Source organism: Hemitrygon akajei, chromosome 13 (genome assembly GCF_048418815.1).
Source record: "Hemitrygon akajei chromosome 13, sHemAka1.3, whole genome shotgun sequence".
NCBI classification, from domain to species: domain Eukaryota; kingdom Metazoa; phylum Chordata; class Chondrichthyes; order Myliobatiformes; family Dasyatidae; genus Hemitrygon; species Hemitrygon akajei.
The window spans coordinates 82233737-82252966 of record NC_133136.1 but is presented as its reverse complement, the minus strand read 5'-3'; the positions used below and the strand labels follow the sequence as shown (position 1 = coordinate 82252966).

The following is a 19230-nucleotide window of genomic DNA, read 5'->3' as shown; positions in this document are numbered from 1 at the left end:
TTAAATAGTTAAGTTAAAATTAATATTGCAAAAACAAAAGAAATAAAAAAGTAGTAAGGTGTAGTTTTCATGGATTCAATGTCCATTTAGAAATCAGATGGCAGAGGGGAAGAAGCTGTTCCTGATTCTTCAAGTTTCCATACCTCCTTGTCAGTAACAATATGAAGAGGGCACGTCCTGGGTGGTGGGAATCCTTAAGCATGAATGGAGTCTTCCTAAGGCTCTGCTTCTTAAAGATATCTTGGATACTATGGTGTCTAGTACTCATGGTACAGCTGACTAATTTTATAACTTTCTACAAATTATTTTGGTCTTGTGCAGAAGCACCTTCCCCCCCCCCCCCCCCCCCACCAATACCAGCTGATGATTGCAACCAGTCAGAATGCATTGCACAGTACATTTGTAGAAGCTTTGGTGTGTTTTAGTTGACAGGCTAAATCTCCTCAAACTCCTAATGAAATATAGCCACTGTCCTGGCTTCTTCGTAGCTGCAACAAAATGCTGTGTCCATGTGGGTCAGAGATATTGACACACAGGAATATGAAATTTCTCACTCTCTCCACTTCTGATCCCTCTGTGAGGATTGGTTTGTGTTCCCTGGTCTTGCCCTTCCTGAAGTCCACAATCAACTCTTTGGTCTTGCTGGCATTGAGTGCATGATGTTGCTGCGACACCACTGCTAACTGGTATCTCTCGCTCCTTGTTACCCTTTCGTCACCATCTGAAATTCTGCCAGCAATGGCTGTATCATCAGCAAATTTATAGATGGCATTTGAGCCATGCCTGACCACAGTCATATGTGCAGAGAGAGTAGAGCAATGGGCTAAACACACATCCTTGTGGTTCACCAGTGTTGATTGTCACGGAGGTGGATATGTTTTTTCTACTCTGCACAGATTGTTGTCTTCGGGTTAGGATATCGAGGATCTAGTGACAGAGGAAGATACAGGAGCCTAGGTTCTGTAGCTTTTCAATCAGATCTGTAGGAAAGATGGTGTTAAATGCTGAGCAATAGTCAATAAACAGCATCCATACATGGGTATTTACATTTTTCAGATGATCCAAATCTGCATGGTAAGCTATTGAGATCATGCTTGTTGTAGACCTATTGTGGTGATAGGCAAATTGCAGTGTGTCCATGTCCTTCATAGCCATGACCAACCTCTCAAAGCATTTCATCACCGTAGATGTGAGTGCTACTGGATGATAGTTGTTGAGGCAGCTCACGCTATGCTTTGTGGGCACTGGTATAATTGTTGCCCTTTTGAAGCAGTGGGGAACTTCTAACTGTAACAGTGACAGATTGAAAATGGCTTTGAATACTGCTATCGGTTGGTTGGCACAGGTTTTCAGAGCCTTACCGGGTACTCCACCAGGTTCTGCCTGCTGCCTTGCGAGAGTTCACCCTCTTGGAAGACAGCCTGACATCGACCTCCAAGACAGAGATCACAGGGTCATCAGATTCTGCAGGGATCCTCATAGCTGTGGTTTTATTCTCCCTTTCAAAACAAGCATAGAACAAGTGTTCAGAAACTTCTATTTTTGTAAGATGGTTAAATCTGGTATTAACATAAACTGGAGCCTTTGTAAATGCAGCTCTATGTTTTATTTATAGAGAGATATATTTATATTCAATCAGTATTATCTGGATGGGTCAGTAAATTTGTGCCTTAATTACATTGTTTCTTTAGTTTGCATGAAGCTGAATTAATTCTGTGTAAGGAATTATCACTTTCTTGTACGAAACATGAGGACTGTTCCAGCACATGTCCATAGATTCCTTGGAGCACATAATATGAGAGAATGTTTTTCTAGGCAAAGTTAATGTGTATTTCTTCTGTTAATGGTTGTCAGGTAAGTTTTTTTTTATAGAGGGCTAGTAGGCCACCTCATTTAAATAGCTCAGAATATATCCTTGCATTTCCAGTTTTTGGTATCAGTTATTGACAGAAACAATTTGCTGGTGTTGTTTAAAGCTCTTCTTTAAAAAGGCCACTAAAAGCAGATGACACATTTCATGAAAACTAATGATGAGTAGGGGTAGATTATAACTTATAATGACTGAATGAAAAATGTCCTTTTCTGTTTTGATCATATTCAAAGTTTTCTGTAATATTTGCTTAAGTTACTGATGAGAGTATACAATACTTTATATTTGTTTCTTCTCTATCCTGGAATTTACTTGCAAAACCTCAAGTTCCTTTTATCCAATTTTAAGTTGTAATCATGGATTCATTTAAATCATGTACTTAGTAAGCACTCCCTTCTCATCCAACATGATTAATTTCTCTGCCATTGAGTTGTTAAAGATTAGCAACCAAGATAAAGAATAGTGTGAAAACACAAAATGCTGGCAGAACTCAGCAGGCCAGACAGCATCTATGGGAGGAGGTAGTGACGACTTTTCAGGATGAAGGGTTTCGGCCTGAAAAGTCGTCACTACCTCCTCCCATAGATGCTGTCTGGCCTGCTGAGTTCTGCCAGCATTTTGTGTTTTTATTTATTTCCAGCATCTGCAGATTCACTCGTGTTGATTAAGAATAGTGTCTTGCGGTTCACATGCTTCAGTCTAATGAGAACTATAATGTGGATTCTACCTTGGGCATTTTCTTAATTTGGAGAATAACTGCTGATTTGGGCACCAAATTGGCAATGGAGAATATAGTATGAGAACCTTTAGAGGAGACAGTCACACTTGCTCTTCAAATGCATAATTAAAGTCTTGTTTAAAATGTAACTAGGATTTCAGTGTGAATGGTTACTTTGGCTTTACTTGTCATGTATGTTTTACCTAAATAGAACATAGAAAACCTACAGCACAATACAGGCCCTTCGGCCCATAAAGTTGTGCCGAACATGTCCCTACCTTAGAAATTACTAGATTTACCCATAGCCCTCTATTTTTCTAAGCTCCATGTACCTATCCAAAAGTCTCTTAAAATACTCTATTGTATCCACCTCCACCACCATTGCCGGCAGCCCATTCCACACACTCACCTCTCTCTGAGTAAAAAACGTACCCCTGACATCTCCTCTGTACATATTCCCCAGCACCTTAAACCTGTGTCCCCTTGTAGCACCCATTTCAGCCCTGGGGGAAAAAGCCTCTGACTATCCACACGATCAATGCCTCTCATCATCTTATACACCTCTATCAGGTCACATGTCAACCTCCATCGCTCAAAGGAGAAAAGACCAAGTTCACTCAACCTGTTCTCATAAGGCTTGCTCCCCAATCCAGGCAACATCCTTGTAAATCTCCTCTGCACCCTTTTTATGGCTTCCACATCCTTCCTGTCGTGAGGCGATCAGAACTGAGTACAGTACTCCAGGTGGGGTCTGACCAGGGTCCTATATAGCTGCAACATTTCCTCTCGGCTCCTAAATTCAATTCTACGAATTTAGAATTGAAGGCATACACTGTACGCCTTCTTAACCACAGTCAACCTGCGCAGCAGCTTTGAACGTCCTATGGACTCGGATCCCAAGATCCCTCTGATCCTCCACACTGCCAAGAGTCTTACTGTTAATACTATATTCTGCCATCACTTTTGACCCATCAAAATGAATCACTTCGCATTTATCTGGGTTGAACTCCATCTGCCACTTCTTAGCCCAATTTTGCATCCTATCGATGTCCCGCTGTAACCTCTGACAGCCCTCCACGGTGTCCACAACACACCCAACCTTTGTGTCATCAGCAAACTTACTAACCCATCCCTCCACTTCCTCATCCAGGTCATTTATAAAAATCACGAAGAGTAAGGGTCCCAGGACAGATCCCTGAGGCACTCCACTGGTGACCAATCTCCATGCAGAATATGACCCATCTACAATCACTCTTTGCCTTCTGTGGGCAAGCCAGTTCTGGATCCACAAAGCAATGTCCCCTTGGATCCCATGCCTCCTTACTTTCTCAATAAGCCTTGCATGTGGTACCTTATCAAATGCCTTGCTGAAATCCATATACACTACATCTACTGCTCTTCCTTCATCAATGTGTTTAGCCACACCCTCAAAAAATTCAATCGGGCTCATAAGGCACGACCTGCCCTTGAGAAAGCCATGCTGACTATTCCTAATTATACCTCTCCAAATGTTCATAAATCCTGCCTCTCAGGATCTTCTCCATCAACTTACCAACCACTGAAGTAAGACTCACTGGTCTATAATTTTCTGGGCTATCTCTACTCCTTTTGTTAAATAAAGGAACAATATCTGCGACCCTCCAATCCTCCGGAACCTCTCCTGTCCCCATTGATGATGCAAAGATCATCACCAGAAGCTCAGCAGTCTCCTCCCTCGCCTCCCACAGTAGCCTGGGGTACACCTCATCCGGTCTTGGCGACTTATCTAACTTGATGCTTTCCAAATGCTCCAGTACATCCTCTTCCTTAATATCTACATGCTCAAGCTTTTCAGTCTGCTGCAAGTCATCACTACAATCACCAAGATCCTTTTCCATAGTGAATACTGAAGCAAAGTACTCATTAAGTACCTCTGCTATTTCCTCCGCTATTTACATTAAATCAAATGTAACTCTAGAATTTTCACTGCAGTTTTGTAACCTTTGATTTGTACAGCAGTAAAACTGACAGTGAATTCAACACTTAATAAGTCGATATTTCCTTTATAAATGAAAGTGGCATTCTCTTTGTTCAGACTAAAATAAAAATTCTTTAACATTTTAAGTGCTTATGGAGCATGCAACACATAATTAAATTCACACTTTTCAGTTTGGTAAAATATCTTTTAATTTATATATTCTTTTGTCTTGCAGTAAAAGTCCATTATTACTTGTTTCTTTTCACATTATATATGAACATTTTCTCATTGTTTGCTTTAACTTTATTCTTCTTGTCCTGAGTCATTTTTCCCCTGTAAAACAAAAGATGTTAAAGGAAAAAAGTTAAACCAGTGTAACAGGAGCAATTACTGGACCAATAATCCTTTTATATTTCCACTGGCATTAATGTTTGAACATTACATTTGTGTTTCTACCATTCTTAGAGGTTTTAAACTTCTACATAAAACATATTTCAGTACTTTCACCTTTGCTTTAACTCATTAAACCCATGCGTACCGCATGCAGATATTATATTTATTAAGATAGGCATGGGGATATATGACTCAGTTTCAGTTTCTGATTTGTCAGCTGCTTGAACTTCTGACTCTATTCCTGATTATTTGAATGTAATCTTTAATACAAACTATATAATGCATTTTATATTCTGACTTTTGTGAAGTGAACTTTTTTATACTTGCATTTACTAATATTACAAGTTCAGCAAGCAGTTAACTTGCCTCCTCTGACTGTCCTGCACATGGCAAGTTTTGCCTGGCAGTAAAGTTTATCACATATAACTGAAAAATTCTAATTCCTATTTATTATCTAAAAGAGAAAAATGAACTAGATCTGCATCAATTTTAGAATAATCAGTAAAGCATGTAATAAGTCTGTTTTAAAATTCTAAAGTATTTTTATTTATTAATTTTTAAAATGTAAGGTGCTCCTACAATGCTATGGATAGGGAATTCCAAGGTTTAGGCAAGGAAGAATAATGTGTTTCCAAGTTATGCTGGTATGGGGCTTAGGAAAACCTGAAGGTTATGTTGTTCTTTTATGTTCCTATATTTCCTTTGATTTGGTAATAGAAGCTGTGGGGTCTGGGGGTTTCTTTCTGTGAGTGTAATTTCGTGTTCTTTGTCCAGAAGGATTGTGAAGACTCAGCTGCTGTGTACATTTAAGACTGAGATTAATGTGTTTCTAGATATTAGGGGAGTCAGGGATGTGAGGAGTGTGGAGAAAAGTGCTGCTGCAGTAAAAATCAAAGCAACACAGAAATGGGAAGATGTGAATCTTTGTTTTGAAATGAACAAATCATCCATAATGGCAATACAATTATTGGCATCATAAATTCAAAGTACTGCAGGTACTGGTAATATTTTTTTTAATGAAGTGTTGCAAATGATATGTCAGGCTATGTCTGTAGAGAGAAACTGCTGGTGTTTTATTCACTGACTGATCAAAGAGATACCTTCCATCATACATTTATCCATGAGTGATAATGCATCAAACAGTCTAGTTTAAGAAATAAATTACTATATTTAATTAAGATAGATGCAATAACACATTTATAGATTTTTTTTCCCTTTGGCAAACGTTTTCTACAAAGATAGTTTTAGTATTTCTGTGCATCTTTGAAGTCCTGGGGAAATGAACACTTGAATAATACTATAAACTAGTTGAACTGATAATCAAGTTGAAATTTTTAATTTCTACTTGTTAAGCTTTAAATGGTGTCATTTTATATATAAAAGTAGAGATATGAATATTTAGCTGAAATTTCAAAATGTTACCCTTATTTTGTTAGAGCTGAACTCTTTCAAAATTGTTTTTTATTCAGGTCGTTCCTCATTGTTCCCTATAGAAGATGGTTTTCTTGATGATGGACATGGTGACCAGACTGTCCCTGGCGTTTTGAATTCTGTTAATTGCTGCTCATCTCACCAGAATGGAGAAAGAATTGAACGATACTCACGAAAAGTATTTGTTGGTGGCCTTCCGCCCGACATCGATGAAGGTAAAGCTCATTGTGAAAATTTTTTGAAGTTCCTCCTTCAATTTTATACAGACCTTTCTAGAGATCATAACACATTGTCAAAATCTGCATTTACAGATGAAATTACAGCCAGTTTTCGCCGTTTTGGACCTTTGGTTGTCGACTGGCCACATAAGGCTGAAAGCAAATCTTATTTTCCACCAAAAGGTACGGCACTAATCTCATCATGAGTGAATTTATAGACTCTGGATGAGCTCCACAAAGTTATTATGAGGTCAAGGCAATATGTTTTGCTGATATAAAGCAGGCTCCTTTTTTTAAAAAAAAATTCTGTGAAGTCCCCAATCAATGGTAACCCATGTGCAAAGCCAAATCTCTGAGGGCAAGTAATACAAATAGAAAATGACCAAGATAAATGGTTTCCAATTGTGTTTGGGATGAAGAGAGATGGGATAGAGCACAGAAAAAGGGCTAGGATGTTTACTTGATTGCTTATTAGTTCTGTAGAAAACATTCCTGCACTCATTTTATGAGGTTTAAATTCAGCTTATTGGCTTATCGTCTTAGCTTTCTGTCCAAGCTATTTAAACGATACATGAATTTATTTTTAATTCAGCATTAAAATAATTTGTGTACCTGGTTAACTGCTTTCTGATTTTATTTTATCAAATAAGTATCAAAAAATTATTTTATCAAATTAAAGTATTATTCGAGTCAAACATTGCAAATTTGCAATGATAGATACTTTATTGATCCCAAAGGTAATTATGGTGTCACAGTAGCATTACAAGTACAAGATATAAATATTAGAAGAGAAGTAGAAAGAATAAAAAATAAATTACCTCTAACAGGAGGGGTCATCACTTCCCCAGCTATAATTTGACTCATTATAGACCCTAATGGCCAAGGGTAAAATTGACATCATATAGCGTACTTTGGAGCAGCATAGTTGTCTTAGTCTATTACTAAAAGTGCTCCTCTGTTCAGCCAAGGTGGCATGCAGAGGGTGAGAAACGTTGTCCAGATTTGCCAGGATTTTCCATCGGGTCTTTTGTTCTACGACAGTCTCCAGTGTGTCCAGTTTGACTCTTATAACAGAGCCTGCCTTTCTAATCAGTTTATTGAGCCTGCTGGAATCACCCTTGTTGATGCCATTGCCCCAGCACACCACCGCATAGAAGATTGTACTGGTGACAACAGACTGGTAGAACGTGTGAAGGCGAGGCCTTGTACGCCAAAGAACCTCAGTCTCCTCAGGAAGTAGAGGCAACTCTGGCCCTTCTTGTACACAGCCTCTTTGATGCTCCATTCAAGTCACTCATTCAGGTGCACCCCCAGGTACTTTTAGATCCTCACCACATCCACGGCCTCACCATCTCCTTTGTCTTACTAAGGGGGTTGAGCTGCAGATGATTCAGCTTGCACCATTTGACAAAGTCCTCCACCTGGGCCCTGTATTCCTCCTCCCTTTATACACCCAACTATTGCTAAGTCATCAGAGAATTAGATAATGAGAGCTGGAAGGATATTTGTTGAGTGCCAGAGCAAAATTTATATCATTATAACTTCCAGTCTATAATTACTGAATCTGCAATCCCACATTTAGTCTGGACTGAACTTTCATTTTGCACATTCCCTTGATCCTAAATTTGTTTTATCTCAGTCTGGTTTAGTCACTAAAGGTGGAAGGTCTACCTGGACTCCTCACTTCTTATCCCAGTTTCCTTTCCCATTTGTATCTCACCAAAAAAATACTATCCTTAGTTTGTCTGGCCATCAGTTAGAGGGAATTTATTAATACTATAGGTGGGGTGAAGGAAGTCGAGGATGCATAGGAGACCACGAAGGAAGGTGTGCAGGGTTCTGATGATTGCGAGATTGAAGGAAGTAACAAAAATCTAATGCTCTCAGGGATCTGAAGACTTTAAATTTTCAATTACATATTAGAGATAATAAAAGCAATTTCATCATCCAGTCTTCAATGATTAATCCATCTGTAGTTTCCAAGCTTAAAACTGGAGCAGGGTTATTTTTCTTAAGGTCATAAAGAGATTACACTACAGTCATTACAAGTGCTAAACTATTTTAAATGGTTGCCCATATAAGCTCATTGTGAAAAGAGTGAGTCTAGAATGCAGAATCTGAAACATAACCACAGAATGTGTTTTGTCCTTCAGATGTATCTTAACTTTACAGCATAGTTCCATTTAGTTTTCTGCTACCCCAATGCTGTCTGGTACAAAAGAGAATAAAATCTCGTTACAGCATTATTTCCTTCTAATGTTTAGTGGTGCCTGCCACTGAGTCCCATATGGAAATCATACATGATGTTTTGGGAAACTTCTTTAAAATAGCACGCAATTCTGAAGTAACGTCTGTATAATATGGAAGCAAAATTACTGTGTTCATGCATATTGCTTTTATGCACAATATAGGTACAGTTTTTGCCAATGTCCCCAACAATTACTGTCTTTTGAAATGCAATCAAAGACATGCAGTGGATTTGCTTGCTAATCTACAATGTGTTTTACTGTTGCAGGTTATGCATTTCTCCTGTTTCAGGAGGAGAGTTCTGTCCAGGCTTTAATTGATGCATGCATTGAAGAGGATAGCAAACTCTATCTTTGTGTCTCAAGTCCTACCATCAAGGACAAACCGGTAAATTTATAAAAATGTTTGTAGACAATAGCAGTACATCTGAAAATGTTGGTACTGTAAATTAAGCATTTGGCAAATGGGGTTCTGTATAATTTTGTCCTTGTGCAGGATGGCCTAATTATATTTTTGCAAATTTGGTGACAATAATTTTGCTTCTAGTTAAATGTAATGTTCCCTGATTAAACTTGAAATAAACAAAAAACAAATTGCTTAATGCCTAATTGTTGTAAATGTTGCCTTGTCTGTCAAACTAATTATCTTCAACATAATTTACCTTCACCAACATAATTTTTTACCGCATTTTTCTATTTAGAATTATTGACTAGCAGAGTTTTTTTTTAAATTGCTCAGACTTGCCAGTGAAAATTACTCAATTTTTTTCAAGGACTAGTTTTGTTCATTTTTGTAGAAAAGTAATTGTGGCTGTTCCAATTCTAATATTGTGTTTAAAAATAAGAATATTTTGAGTTATTCTTTTGTACTATATATATATCAAAAGCTGTTATTAATAGTAACAAGATTTTTACTATTTAACAATAATACTCCTGACAAGAGCTTATTTTGGTGCATTTTTCCTAAATGGTTGATTTGTATTAATGAACTGTTTAGCTGGGAATGCATATTTCCCTGAATCAATCCTGCCATTTGAAAGTCACAGGTGAATGTGACCAATCCCTTGAGCCTCAAAACAAAAAAATATCATAACTAAAACTGTTACTGGATGCTTCTAAAAGTTCATGAAAAGATGAACAATTCTTAGGTATTTAAAGATAAATTAATGTCTTGAAACACATTCATCAATATTTTAACATGCATTTTAGCTAAGAGACCACATACTTGCCTGTCCGTCATAGCCAACCCTTCCATTGAAATCAGTGGGATAGCTTTCCCTGAGCTACCACTGACCGTAGGTGTATCTTCCCCACCAAATGTAAAATGGAGTCGCATCCTCATGCACCTTCAACATTGTAATACAGTCAGCTGCCCAGTGGTGAATCACTGAGAGTGATTCCATGTGTTAAAATGAAGAATTTGTTAGTTATATATGGTATTGCCAATAAGCACTGACCATTTCACCAAAACGTCCTTGGAAAATCCAGTTGATTTTGATTATTTTAGTTTATTTAATTGATAATTCATATCAGTTGAACAATGCCAGTTACATTTCTCTGAGCAAAGATTTTTTTTGTATGGTAATAGCTGGACAAACTGAGCATTGCTATTCTTCAAATAGGTCCAGATTCGGCCGTGGAATCTAAGTGATAGTGACTTTGTAATGGATGGTTCACAGCCACTTGATCCTCGCAAGACCATTTTTGTCGGAGGGGTTCCTCGTCCTCTGAGAGCTGGTAAAAGAAAAATATTGTAGAGCATTTGAAAAACAAATTCTACATATTGCATAATAGTACATTTAAACATTACCGTAAATCACTTGCATATTAAATTTACCTTAACCTGAAATGTCTTCTATTGCTGACTCATGTACACAAACTTAATTGAATCAGCGTGCAACAGGAAGTATAAAGCTTGCAGACATGCTTCCTATTTCCAATGCAACTTAATTTCTATTCATTTTACCATATTCTAACCCATCCTTACTGACTCACATTCTACCTAGTTGAAAATGGTTACATTTCTGGTGACTGTCTCTGCTTTCAAAATAATTGTCATATTCTGATTCTTTTCTAAAAATAATATTCCTCCGTCCTTGCAAACAATCTATTTTTCCTAAATTCCTTTATTTTGTAAGTTTAGGAGACTACTAGGTAGGTATATGGAGGAGTTTAAGGTAGAGGGGTATATGAGAAGCAGGGTTTAAGGGTTGGCACAACATTGTGGGCCGAAGGGCTTGTACTGTGCTGTATTGTTTATGTTTCTTTGAATAGTCAGTATCATTTGTAATACTTTTTGAGCCCATCGATGTTTTCAGTCCCATCCACACAAATAGAAGTGGCCTACTCAAAATTACTAATGTATGCCGCCATTGTGCCAATGCTATATTGTTCTTCATTGTCTTCAATCTCTGAAGATGTTAGCATAGTTAATCACACTTTCTTGTGATTCTTCAGTTCATGGGACTGTTATTGTATGATTCTTCAGGTTCCTTAAGTCTAAGAATCTTTAGCAATGTCTTCTGTTATTTACATCACTTTTGAAAGTCTCTTTGTGAACCATTCTTCAATCCATATCAGCTTCATATTTATGTGTTGTTGCTGGGCAATATTATCCATATATATAGAACTGCCCTGTGTATCTTTGGTGATGTTAAATACTACCCACTACAAATGCCATTAATCACTCTGCTGCCTCTGTTTTGAGCCGGTTCCATCGAGAATTTGTTTTTTCTTACTCTTGCCGCAGTATTATATTCAGTTGTCATTAGATTCGCATCTTCTTTCTGATTCTATACATTCACTCTCTTTAACCCATTTGCTGGGCATCATGATTTCAATTATCTGAGTCTTGCATTACGAAATACCTCTACCTTTCTACTTTCAGCTCTCCTCGGAAGCCTATTTTGTTGAAGGTTTTTGAGAAACCTGCAAATATTTCCCCCTTTAATTTTCATCCATCTTTTCCATTAAATCCTATGCAAATCTGAATACTTAAGTGTTTAAAAACACATTCAACTTAAGTTGCTAATACTTGACATGAAACTGGGCAAAGTTTGTATAGTATATTCTCTTGCCCAGGACCAGAGTGCATTTCTGATTTGTATTTATTCCCCTTTTGATTGCAAATTGAACTAACTAATGTTGTAATCTAGGAGTGATAGGAATGTAAAATGCCAGACGTTGTAAAATAGAATTTAAAAAGCATAATATTGAAGGTTATTTTTGTTTATATTGAACTCTAGATTAACTCCTTCAAAATAGTTGACAGTACAAGTACATTGTTATAGAGTCTGACACCACTGAAACAGAACCTGTGGGATCATCAATTACCCAACCCCCCACGATCCTATCAGCCAACTGTTAGACTTTAATCTTCTATTCTTTGGTGATTCAATTGTTTGTTCAGATGCAAAATCCACCACCCACGCCAGCAGTGCCTGATTAATTCCTGATCCTCATCACTATTTGGGTGAATAAAATGCTTCTTCAAATCTTCCTGAAGCGTTCCTCCCTTAACCATAAGTCTATGGTGTCTTGAGGATAATTGCTTTCTCTAAAATCACCTCTGTCGTTGTCAATATCAGTCCTTTGATTTTGATTTTTTTAAATTAATTTTTATCATGCATCATGCCAATACCAGTGTATGGTTTCGGCAAAATGTTTTGATGCTGAAAATGAAGCCGATCAAAAAGCAGGATTGTGGGGGAGTTTATTAATAAACTGCCATCAGCAAAACAATCAGGCATTTTACACTAGCAGTAGGCTCAAGGAAAGGTTTTTTTTTATAAAATTACTTTCTTATATGATTCATTCATTTCAGTAAATTCCACTATTAATGGTTCCTGTACTTCCTTTTAGTGGAGCTAGCGATGATAATGGATCGCCTTTATGGTGGAGTATGTTATGCAGGAATTGATACTGACCCAGAGCTGAAGTACCCTAAAGGTGCCGGGCGTGTTGCTTTTTCAAATCAGCAGAGCTATATAGCTGCCATCAGTGCTCGATTTGTTCAGCTGCAGCATGGAGATATAGATAAACGGGTAAGTGATATCTTTAGAACTTGACACACTTAATTGCTCATTTAAATTTGATTTTAGAAGAGCTCAAAAATTCAACGGCTAAAACCTCCAGCTACAGAAAACTGCAAAAAGAAATGCACATTAAATTGAGTGACTTAGCTAAACAAAATAATGTGAAATTATGTGCAGAGAATGTAGCATGAATCGCTTGGTATAAGTGGGCGAAAAGTTAAAGACAATGGCCCTTGAACAAAGGTTTCTAAATACTTGTAGCTTTTAATGTGTAGATCTTAGATCAAGGAAACTTGTATATTTTTGCAGCTTTGCCTCCAGACATCCTTCTCTGGAAATGCTGCACTCGACATATTAGATAAGGATAGGGTAATAGAGAAAGAAGCTACAATTATGATGCACTTGGATGCTATTGTGCATTAGCGTACTGTAACTTCCATGGAGAATATGTTAGGTGGGCACTCCTTTGAATTTATGTGCACAGCTGTTAGATAGGCAAAATCTGTAATTTTAAGCTAATAGCCTCTTGTCAAATCATACATTAAAATATGGGTTATTTATTTGAAGTCCCGGAAGGCAATAGGGAAGAGTTCCTTGGGTGACTTAGCCAGAGTTAAAGGTCATAGAATTACTGGAAGTTTTTTTTAAATTCTGAACTACAGGACCAGCTGGGGATGTCGACATTGCAGTACATAGATAGGCAGGATGTCATTACTATTGGCTTGGAAAGCTACGTATTTGGGCTGGAACTACTCACCATCTTTATAAACAATTTTAAGAGCTGAAATACTAAGTTCCACATTGTGGTGATAAAACATGGATGTTGCAAGCATGAAAATACAAAGAGTAATAGATGTGGCTTGCAGTCAAAGTATAGCAAATGGATTTCAACACAGGTAAAAGTGAGGTCAGTCATATTCAACTAAAAAGGATAGAAACTGTTGCATAAATGGCAGAATCATGCAAGTGGTGAAGGTCCAAAAAGGCATTGGATTTTATATAGAGGACTCATTAAATATGTCATGCACAGAAATGAAAATAATCAAAGTGATTAATAAAATGATAGAGATTCTGTGGAAGATTGGAACACATCTCTGAACATCTGTTGCTAAACAATAGAACTTTTAAATGAGCCACTTTTCCGAGAATGTTCTTTGTGAGTGTACACAGCTGCACAATGTGTACACATCTCTCATGTTCCTGAATGATTAGTTGAGGGGTAGGGGACTGGTTAGGCAGAAATATTGATGCAGATGAAACGCCCTAAGCTTTAATGTTTTACTGGAATGATTAAGAAAAATGGAATAAAGTATCTCATGATGACTTGATAGTGGGGAGTAATTGCAAAACCTAGTTGCTTTTAACTACTTATTCTCACTGGTATGCTATATGAGTCCTCTAGATTGAAAGATGTTTTGTACTGATTTAATGTCAGAGCTGTTAATGTAAACCTGTATTTTATTCCAACAGGTGGAAGTTAAGCCATACGTGCTAGATGATCAAATGTGCGATGAATGCCAGGGTGCCCGGTGTGGTGGAAAGTTTGCTCCATTTTTCTGTGCCAATGTCACTTGCCTGCAGTATTACTGTGAATTTTGTTGGGCAAACATCCACTCTCGTGCAGGGCGGGAATTCCATAAGCCACTGGTAAAGGAAGGGGCTGACCGTCCCCGACAAGTTCACTTCCGCTGGAGCTGAACGTAACATTCAGGCGCCTGAAGGATCATGACGGATGAAAAAAGGAGAGTGCATGAGGTTTTAAAAGCAGAAGAAACCATGACTAGTTAGGAGAAATAAGTGCATTCCTCTGCCTCCTACCCCAGCTCAACGCATACATCATATGTAGCAGCTAATACACTACAGGCCTCTGTTTGTCACCAAAACCCTGCATCTCAGGCTTTACTAACTTTTTTGAGGTACTTTCATGTTTTTGAGAAAAAAAGGATTTTTTGTAGTTTTTTCAAGTTATTTTTTTATATAAAATAAACTTAGTGAGAATGTTGCCACTTAGGGGCGCACAGTTTGCTGCTATCTTAAATGGGTGGAGCATGCACTTATTTCAGGAAGCTCAGTTTCATCTCTAAGACCTATCCCTAGTAATTTTACCAAAGGTAGCACATAGTAGGAGGCGAGATTAGCTATAGATGAGTGATTTCTGCCACACAAAATTTTATTTTTTAATGTTGCTATTTGCAATGTATACACAAACTTAAAAAAAATAGGTTACGTTTTTGCTCTCCATTTTGACTTGCAAGAAATAATACCTCGAGATTGATCTGGTTTAACTATTTTAGCATTTGTATTATTCTTGAGCTACATTAGGAGCTTTGCTGCTATATAGTGTTATATTTAATGCCAGAACTCAAAAGTAACAAAATGGGATCAGAAACATAATTATAACAGCTGCATTAAGGAAGAATTAAATACAGGCAGCAATGGCCTAGACTGCCACAATATAGAATGTGAATTTAAACAACTGCATGTTTACTTGTACACCTATTGCATGCAGTAGTATATTTAGTATATTCATACATGTTTTTCACAACAATGAATGCAATGTCAGATTTGGCAAACATTCAGAAAAATTAGTTAGCATGAAAGATACAATAATAGTTTTTAAAAAAAAGAGGGGAAAAAAACCTAACTTGCATGTATAAATGTGACTCCTGTAACGACAATGTCCTCCTGCTACACTTTGTGTACATTATGCAAACTAGCTTTTAGAGTAGAAGTGCAGCCACTATCGTGACCTGGTGGGTTGTGGAGTTTGATTTCTGCAGACTGGATGTAATCTCGTATTTCCTTGTGCAATCTTGTTAATATGTGGATTTAGTTTTAGTGTTCAGCGAATTGTTGTCCTAAGTAGAAATCCAGAAGTAGCTAGCTAGGAATTTTAAACAAATTATTAAATGGGAAAAAAATGAAAAGCTTTGATTTCATTGCCCCTTTCATAACACTCTTTGGTATAATAGCTCAGACTTCCTCTACAAACCAAAGATGGTCAGCACACTGCAAACAATCACCAAACTGTTAAGGTCCTTTTCCTCCTACCAACCCTCCCACAAAAATGTAAAATGGTACTGATTCTGTCATATCAGAAACATGATTAAATAAACCTAACCATTTTAAAGTCAAAATGGAGATGAATATGGTATTAAATTAACCTGGTTTGGCATAGAGCATTGAATTTCTCTGCAGTTTAATCACACTAGGTTGGAAAAAAATGTATTAGTGAGCTGCAGAAAGTTATGCGGGTGTCAGTTATTTATTTTGAAAAAGGTGATCATGCCATTACAAGCTTTTGCTGTATAGAACAACCGTATATAATCCTTAGGGACAATCTTTTTATGTAAGCAAGGTGTTGGTCTTGAACATTGGTGGTCTCCTAGTGTGCTTTCGTGTATGTAGTTTGTCTAACTGCTGTTTAGTGATTGTGAAGCAACTTTTAAAAATGTTTGAAGTCTATGCTGTTTTGAAGAATAGCTTTTTTACTAATTTATTTATTGGCTAATGCTCCCATTTGTTACTTACCATGGTTCTCCAGGCTATTTGGAGTATTTGTTCTCTGCCAAATTTGTTCCCTTTTCAGACATCCATATTGGCATTTGTTATGCACTACTTTTGTATCTTGGTGAGAATTTTTTCCAACAGTCGGCTGTTTTAGGGCACACTTTTTGACTGATGGCATCTCCTTTGCAATACCTCAATTTTTCTGAATTTAGAAGAGAAATCAATAGTTTTGCTATGTTTATTATCAAAAGATCTGCATATATAATTTAACTCAACAAATAAATGATTTAACAAATTGATAATTTTATTTTTCCATACATTCTACTTCCTAAATCTGGAAGGGTCTAAACATTTGTAAACTAATGTGGTAACCTTAGGAGGGCTCTGCAGAAAGTAAGTGCAGTAATTTGAAATATCCCCAGCTCCTGAAAAATAACTAAAGGCATAATCACCCATGTATTTTGTTAAATTAATTTAATTTAAATATTAAGTGAATCCTTTTTAAGGGTGGGGTGGTGGTAGAATGATTTTTGTTTCATCTGCTGTCATTTCTTTCCCGTGACACTGTAGCACCTGAATTATTCAGCATTGCCATGAAGAAAATGGTAAACACTGTAATGCATCTTTTTTAAAGAAATCATATTTATTTCACTATTTTTGTAGAAATGTAATTATTTTGTTTTGATTGTATTATTTTTATATTCTAATAAGCTTGTTCACATACTGTGTTCCCCGAATGTATGTATTTCTGCCCAGATGCAGGGCTCTGCAGAGAAATTAATTTTTTAAAATCATGCTGTGTTTTGCAAAAAAAACATAAGCAAATATATTTTATGGGAAACACTTGACATTTTAACCCCTGTTGCATCTGGCCAAGCGAGGCCTTTCCTCAAAGATGCTGAAAGACTTGAATATAACACATTTTGGAAGGCTGATTAACCTCGACTCTGTGTTGTGATGTGCAATACTGTTTCTAATGTTTGTAAGAAAAGAAAAAGAATAACAGTGTAAACCTTTTAATGCAGATTTATTTTTTTCATTGCATATTTGCAGACTAGTTATCCACAATGTCATTTTTTTACTGTCAGGAATTTTACCCCTTTGTCATGCTAATATTTTTAAATCCAGAGATCTTTGTACTGATGTAAATGATTGTAGTTATTTTGGATAGTGTTTTGCTAAAAAAAAGAAAAAAAAGGAGATACTTTTCATGCATATTTGCCTATTTTGTTTTATTTTACTTTAAAAATATGACTACTTTTTCAATGGTAGCATGATACTTGGAATGATTTTCTTATTCAGCCAGTGTCATTAATATTATTTTGTATTTTTATGTGGAAAATATAATTTTATGATGCTAATTCCTAAAGTTTATTTTATGTTGAATTATTTTTGGAGCTAAATCTTTGTAATATTGTTGAAGTATCTAGATTCTAATGAAATGCTTGTGTATAGATTCAGAGCAGTGGTTTACAGGAGTGTTTAGGTTGTATTAGCAACGAATGGTTCTTTGATATGCAAATTAGACAGCCATCAACTTCTGCCATTTCTGTTCATTTTTGTACTTTATAGGGAGAGTTGATTAGTAATTTTTGTTTGATTTTTAAATAAAGGAGAACCCATGCTTTTTGGACACAAGATCACCTCAAGCTTGATTTAATTTTACTTTCAACTTTTATATTTCTTTTGCATACTTCTGTTGATGTCTAATTCCTCCAGTCTGTCTGTTGTACTGGTGATAATTCTGTACTGGAATGGTTTGCTGCCAACTATTTATATTAAGTCATTTTTAAATATTTGTAATATTAACTGTTGACTGAATTAATAAACCATTAAACTATTTGCATGTTTGCTCTATGCTAAAAATGTATCTGTCAGCTGTCCTATTTGAAATTAGAAAATCAGCTCATCCTTCCACTGTCTGACCATGAGTAGGAGTTTAGGTGTGTTTTCCTAAAATCTGTCTCTATTACACCAAGCCTCACATCTTTTCACTCTATCAGTTATTATAATTCCTTCTTTACTGTGGTAGGAAGTGGTACAGAAACTCATACCTGTCTAAATAGACAATATCACTACTAATAATCCAAGTGTTTGAGGTCTGTTCATCAAAATTGGTATAAGTGATCTGAATAATTATTAAGTTGAAGTTTATGGTTTACAATAAACTAGATAATTTGAAGCTCTGTCTAAGCAACCACAACATTAACTGTTACCTCTAGTTGTACAGAAGTCTCAAGATTAAAGAATATAAACTTTACAAAGCAGAGAATTAATATTATTACATCAATTTTGATGTATGTTGTGCAAAGCAAGTTTTTGAGATAAAATGATAAGAGATGGAAGCAAAATACTGTACTCAATGCCAAATATCTGAAAACTAATTTCTTATAACTAAACTCTGTTTAGTAATTGAATATTGCAACAGAAAGTGAAGAAAAACTAACATGTCGTTCTATGGAGAATATTGGAACAATGTACAAGTTCATGAGAGTATGTAAAAGCAAGTTAATGATAATTTCATTCATTGGAACTGACTGAGTTGTCTCAGAAAGTAATCACATTTTACTAAGTCGAAAAAACTTGAGGGTAATTTTTTTTTTAACATATTAGGAATAACGCATTGTACTTCACTGCTTTAAAAACCATTAATTCAATCAGTTCCAGATGGTTAAATGGATATACATTGCTAGGCATCAAGGTAATCATCTACTACCACTCCGGCTTTCCCTGTGAAGCCAATGTCAAATCCCATTTACCATCTTATGCTGAATGCCAAGCAACTGAATCTTATTGACCAACCTCCCATGCGAGACTTTGTCAAAGGCCTTTTAAAATCCTGTAGACAATGTC

At 36.4% G+C, this 19230-nt stretch overlaps 1 protein-coding gene across 3 annotated transcripts in view; it reads left to right on the top strand.

The window, feature by feature from the left end:
* Window positions 1-18223, top strand: part of LOC140738015 (cytoplasmic polyadenylation element-binding protein 2-like) — a 117393-nt gene extending 99170 nt beyond the window's left edge. For all 3 annotated transcript variants that reach the window (XM_073064987.1, XM_073064984.1, XM_073064986.1), the window contains 6 exons: window positions 6408-6584; window positions 6681-6770; window positions 9103-9221; window positions 10456-10570; window positions 12695-12876; window positions 14338-18223. In XM_073064987.1, coding sequence (XP_072921088.1) covers window positions 6408-6584; window positions 6681-6770; window positions 9103-9221; window positions 10456-10570; window positions 12695-12876; window positions 14338-14565 — 911 coding nt within the window. In that variant the 3' untranslated portion in view covers window positions 14566-18223. The remainder of the gene's footprint in view (window positions 1-6407; window positions 6585-6680; window positions 6771-9102; window positions 9222-10455; window positions 10571-12694; window positions 12877-14337) is intronic.
* The last annotated feature ends 1007 nt before the right edge of the window (window positions 18224-19230 follow it).